Source organism: Mizuhopecten yessoensis, unplaced genomic scaffold, assembly GCF_002113885.1.
Source record: "Mizuhopecten yessoensis strain PY_sf001 unplaced genomic scaffold, ASM211388v2 scaffold10847, whole genome shotgun sequence".
NCBI lineage: Eukaryota > Metazoa > Mollusca > Bivalvia > Pectinida > Pectinidae > Mizuhopecten > Mizuhopecten yessoensis.
The window spans coordinates 46884-53544 of NW_018408751.1; the positions used below are offsets into that span (position 1 = coordinate 46884).

A 6661-nucleotide genomic window follows, 5' to 3' on the forward strand; every position below is an offset into this window, starting at 1 on the left:
GTAGATACATTACCATAGCTTAGCTGACCTACCTACAGATACATTCCCATAACTTAGCTGACCTACCTACAGATACATTACAATAGCTTAGCTGACCTATACATTACCATAGCTTAGCTGACCTAGCTACAGATACATAACCATAGCTTAGCTGACCTACCTGCAGATACATTACCATAGCTTAGCTGACCTAGACATTCCCATAGCTTAGCTGACATACCTACAGATACATTACCATAGCTTAGCTGACCTAGACATTCCCATAGCTTAGCTGACATACCTACAGATACATTACCATAGCTTAGCTTACCTACATACATTACCATAGCTTAGCTGACCTACCTGTAGATACATTACCATAGCTTAGCTGACCTACCTAGAGATACATTACCATAGCTTAGCTGACCTATACATTACCATAGCTTAGCTGCCCTACCTACAGATACATAACCATAGCTTAGCTGGCCTACCTACAGATACATTACCATAGCTTAGCTGCCCTACCTACAGATACATTACCATAGCTTAGCTGACCAATACATTACCATAGCTTAGCTGACCTACCTACAGAATATGCTGACCTTCAGAAGTAGCAATATAATAGTTTTCCCTACCTACAGATACATTACCATAGCTTAGCTTACCTACATACATTACCATAGCTTAGCTGACCTACATATACATTACCATAGCTTAGCTGACCTACCTACAGATACATTACCATAGCTTAGCTGACCTACCTACAGAATATGCTGACCTTCAGAAGTAGCAATATAATAGTTTTCAACAAAGTTGCCTCCTGTAACCTTGAATATTGTCAAAGGTCATTCATTTGAACAAACTTAATAGCCCTTCATCCCAGCATCCTACTAGCTAAACAACATCAACCTAGGCTGTTTGGTTATCCAGAAGATTTCTTCTAATAGTTTCTTTGACAAATTTGACATCTGATCTGGAATATTTGTGAAGTCTTTTAAAGAAAACATTTATGCAGGATGTACACACAGACGACGGAAATGCACCATGACATTAGCTCACTTTGGGCCCACTAGTCCGAATTATTCTGACGTTTTATCGACTTTTTTATATCGGTCTGTCGTCGATTAACCGACGACAGACCGATATAAAAAAGTCGATAAAATGTCAGAATAATTCGGACTATGGGCCCACTTGTTCAAACATTTGTACCATGTCTGATCTAAATCTGACAAGTAAAACTGGAAAAGAATTTTAAAATGTGTCAACCATTCAGAGGTCATGGTGGACATTTTGGACTCCAAAACAAGCCAAAAAGGAACAATACTTGTTCAGGGCTGTGAGATAAACATTTGCAACACGTCTGATCTAAATATGACCAGTACCTTGAGAAGAAGTCCTTTAAAGAAGAAGTTGACAGACTGACGACGGATGCCATGGCACGTCAATAGCTCACTTGGTCCTTATATGCGGCTGTGAAGAACAATTCAGACAAAAGATTTTAGTTCTTTCTTCTATTCATATTCATTGACATGAACAATACATTTTACAATTATTGTTTTACATAAATACAAACATACACATACATATATATATAACACATTACAATTATCTTTTCACTTTCATACACATACATAACATTGCATACACACATTACAATTAGGTTTTTTTTCATTTTCATACCCATACATAACATTGCATACACACATTACAATTAGTTTTTTTTTTCATTTTCATACCCATACATAACATTGCATACCCACATTACAATTTTTTTTTTCATTTTCATACCCATACATATATATCTTTGCATACACACATTACAATTTTTTTTTCATTTTCATACCCATACATAACATTGCATACACACATTACAATTTTTTTTTTCATTTTCATACCCATACATAACGTTGCATACACACATTACAATTAGTTTTTTTTCATTTTCATACCCATCCATATATATCATTGCATACACACATTACAATTTTTTTTTTCATTTTCATTCCCATACATAACGTTGCATACACACATTACAATTAGTTTTTTTTCATTTTCATACCCATCCATATATATCATTGCATACACACATTACAATTTTTTTTTTCATTTTCATACCCATACATAACATTGCATACACACATTACAATTTTTGTTTTCATTTTCATACCCATACATATATATTATTGCATGCACACATTACAATTAGGTTTTTTTCATTTTCATATCCATACATAACATTGCATACACACATTACAATTTTTTTTTCCATTTTCATACCCATACTTATATATCATTGCATACACACATTAATTTTTTTTTGTCATTTTCATACCCATGCTTATATATCATTGCATACACACATTACATTTTTTGTTTTCATTTTCATACCCATACATATATATCATTGCATACACACATCACACACAATTTTTTGTTTTTATTTTCATACCCATACATATATATCATTGCATACACACATTACAATTTTGTTTCATTTTCATACCCATACATATATAACATTACATACACACATTACACTTTTTATTTCCATTTTCATATCCATACATAACATTGCATAAACACATTACAATTTTTTTTTTCATTTTCATACCCATACATAACATTGCATACACACATTACAATTTTCTTTTTCATTTTCATACCCATACATAACATTGCATACACACATTACGTTTTGTTTCATTTTCATACACACACATATATAACATTACATACACTTTTTTTTCATTTTCATACCAATACATATATATCATTGCATACACACATTACAACTTGTTTTTTTCCATTTTCATACGCATCCATATATATCATTGCATACACACATTACAATTTATTTTTCATTTTCATACCCATACACATATCATTGCATACACACATTGCAATATATTTATTTTTAACAATGTTTTTCTTCATTCTGTTGTCACTATCATCATGTTCATTACACTGTTCTCCTTGTTGTTTTATTTGCTGTTGTTGTCCTAGTTTCTTTCTCCTTCATCCTGTTGTCACTAACAATATGTTCATTACACTGTTCTCCTTGTTGCATTTGCTGTTGTTGTCCTGTTTGTTTGTTTTTTCTGCATCCTGTTGTCACTATCATAATGTTTATTTTACTGTTGTCTTTGTTGTTGTATTTGTGTTGTTGCCCTGTTTCATTCTGTTGTCTTCATCCTGTTGTCTCTTTTATACTTTGTGGTCTTCGTTTTACTGGTGTCTTTGTTGTTGTTTTTGTTGTTGTTGCCTTGTTTGGTTCTGTTGTCTTCATCATCATCGTGTTGTCTCTATTATCATGTGTGGTATGCATGGTACTGTTGCCATGTTTGGTTCTGTTGTCTTCATCATCATCGTGTTGTCTCTATTATCATGTGTGGTATGCATGGTACTGTTGATGTTTGTTGTTGTATTTGGTGTTGTTGCCTTGTTTGGTTCTGTTGTCTTCATCATCAGCGTGTTGTCTCTATTATCATGTGTGGTCTTCATGGTACTGTTGTCTTTGTTGTTGTATTGTTTATTGTTGTCTTGTTTTGTTCTGTTGTCTTCATCATCCTGTTGTCTCTATTATCATTTGTGGTCTTCATTCAAATGTTGTCTTTGTTGTTGTATTTAGTGTTGTTGTCCTATTATGTTCTGTTGTCTTCATCATTGTGTTGATATTATTATCATCTGTGGTCTTCATAGTATTGTTGTCTTTGTTGTTGTTTTGATTATTGTTGTCTTGTTTTGTTCTGTTGTCTTCATCATCTTGTTGTCTCTATTATCAGTTGTGGTCTTCATTTAAATGTTGTCTTTGTTGTTGTCCTATTATGTTCTGTTGTCTTCATCATCATCCTGTTGTCTATTATCAGTTGTGGTCTTCATTTTACAGTTTTCTATGTTGTTGTTGTCCTGTTTGGTTATGTTTTCTTCATCATCCTGTTGTTTCTACCATCCTTTTAATTTTACTGTTGCATTTGTTGCTGTTGTCCCGTTTGGTTCTGTTGTCTTCATCATCCTGTTGTCCATTATATCATTTGTTATCTTCATTTAACTGTTCTATTTGTTGTTGTTGTCTTGTTGATTCTGTTATCACTACTATCATCTGTAATCTCTCTGGTACCATTGTCTTTTCTGTTGTATTTGGTGTTTTGCCTTGTTTTTTCTGTTGTCTTCATCATCCTGTTGTCCATTATATCATTTGTTATCTTCATTTAAATGTTATCTTTGTTGTGTATTTGTGTTGTTGCCCTGTTTTGTTCTGTACTCTTCATCATCCTGTTGTCTCTTATATCAGTTGTGGTCTTCATAGTACTGTTGTCTTTGTTGTTGTATTTGTGTTGTTGACCTGTTTTGTTCTGTTGTCTTCATCACCTAATTGTCTTTTTTATCCCTGGTGGTCTACATTTAACTGTTGTCTTTGTTTCTGCATATATTGCTGTTGCCTTGTTTTGTTCTGTTGTCATCATCATCCAGTAGTCCCTTATAACATTTATCTTCATTTGAATGTTGTCTTTGTTGTTGTTGTGTTATTTTTTTCTGTTGTCTTCATCATCCTGTTAAAATTTGTGGTATTTGTTGTTGTCTTTGTTGTTGTCCTGTTTGGTTATGTTTGTCTTCATCATCCAGTTATCCCTTATATCATTTGTTATCTTCATTTAAAGGTTGTCTCCGTTGTTCTTTTTGGTATGATTGTCCTGTTTGATTCTGTTGTCTTCATCATCCTTGTGTCTCTTTTATCATTTGTGTTCTTCATTTAACTGTGTCTTTGTTGTTGTTGTACTTTTTGGTTTTGTTGTCTTCATCATCCTGTTGTCACTATAATCATTTGTTGTTTTGGTAGTATTGTTGTCTTTGTGGTTGTATTTGTTGTTGTTCTGTTGTCTTCATCATCCGGTTGTTTCTATCATCCTGGTAATTTTACTGTTGTCTTTGTGTATGTATTTGTTGTTGTTGTTGTATAGGTTCTATTGTCTTCATGATCCCGATGTCTTTGTTGTTGCTGTCCTATTTGGTTCTGTCACCTTCATCATCATCCTGTTGTCACTACTATCATCTGTAGTCTTTATGGTACCATTGTTCTTTCTGCTGTATTTGTTGTTGTTGCCCTGTTTTGTTCTGTACTCTTCATCATCCAGTTGTCTCTAATATCAGTTGTGGTCTTCATTTTACTGTTGTCTTGTTGCTGTATTTGTGTTGTTGCCCTATTTTGTTCTGTACTCTTCATCATTCTGTTGTCTCTATTATCATTTGTGGTCTTCATTTTACTGTCTTTGTTGTTGTTGTTGTACTGTTTGGTTTTGTTGTCTTCATCATCCTGTTGTCACTATAATCATTTGTTGTTTTGATAGTATTGTTGTCTTTGTGGTTGTATTTGTTGTTGTTCCGTCGTCTTCATCATCCGGTTGTTTCTATCATCCTGTTTATTTTACTGTTGTATTTGTTGTTATATTGTTCTTGTTTCATTGTTTGGTTTTCTGGTCTTCATTATTATCCTTATGTCAGATTATCATTTCTGGTCTTCATAGTACTGTTGCATTTGTTGTTGTTGTTTTGTTTTGTTCTGTTGTCTTCATTATCATGTTGTCATGATGATTATTTGTGGTCTTCATTTTACTGTTGTATTTAATTTGTTGTTGTATTTGTTGTGGTTGTCCCGTTATGTTTTGTTGTCTTAACCATCCTGTTGTCTCTTTTATCATTTGTGGTCTTCATTTTACAGTTTTCTTTAGTGTTGTTGTCCTGTTTGGTTATGTTGTCTTTATCATCCTGTTGTTTCTATCATCCTTTTAATTTTACTGTTGTATTTGTTGTTGTGTTGGTATTGTTGCCCTGGTTTGTTCTGTTGTCTTCATCATCCTGGTATCTCTTTTATCATTTGTGGTCTTCTTTTTACGGTTGTCTTTGTTGTTGTGTTTGTTCTGTTGCCCTGTTTTGTTCTGTTGTCTTCATCATCCTGGTATCTCTTTTATCATTTGTGGTCTTCATTTTACTGTTGTATTTGTTGTTGTTGTCTTGTTTTATTGTGTTGTGTTCATCATCCTGTTGTCTCTTTTATCTGTTGAGGTCTTCATTTTACTGTTGTCTTTGATGTTGTGCTGGTGTTGTTGCGCTGGTTTGTTCNCTGGTGTTGTTGCGCTGGTTTGTTCTGTTGTCTTCATCATCCTGGTATCTCTTTTATCATTTGTGGTCTTCATTTTACTGTTGTCTTTGATGTTGTGCTGGTGTTGTTGCGCTGGTTTGTTCTGTTGTCTTCATCATCCTGTTGTCACTACTTCCATGTGTGGTATTCATTATCATGTTGTCTTTGTTGTGCTATTTGTTTTTGTTGTCCTGCTTAGTCGTTGTCTGCATTATCATGTTGTCTGTTGTTGTACTTTTTGGTTTTGTTGTCTTCATCATCCTGTTGTCACTACTTCCATGTGTGGTATTCATTATCATGTTGTCTTTGTTGTTCTATTTGTTTTTGTTGTCCTGTTTAGTCGTTGTCTGCATTATCATGTTGTCTTTTTTGTTCTATTTGGTGTTGTTGTCCTGATGGTTCTGTTATAATTGTGAACATCTGTGGTCTTCATGGCATCATTTCAGCCAGGTCTTGGCCATTTGTAGTACCCTGTTCTGGAGCTGGCAGGCCATCCTATTCTGTCAGATATTCTGGATCAGATGACCTAAAACCCTAATCAGACAT

General features: G+C 33.8%; 1 protein-coding gene across 1 annotated transcript in view; it reads left to right on the forward strand.

Moving 5' to 3' along the window:
• The first annotated feature begins 3117 nt into the window (after positions 1-3117).
• Positions 3118-6661, forward strand: part of LOC110462964 — a 5388-nt gene continuing 1844 nt past the window's right edge. The window contains exon 1 of the mRNA XM_021517253.1: positions 3118-4757. Within this exon, the coding sequence (XP_021372928.1) occupies positions 3804-4733 (930 nt within the window). The 5' untranslated portion in view covers positions 3118-3803 and the 3' untranslated portion in view covers positions 4734-4757. The remainder of the gene's footprint in view (positions 4758-6661) is intronic.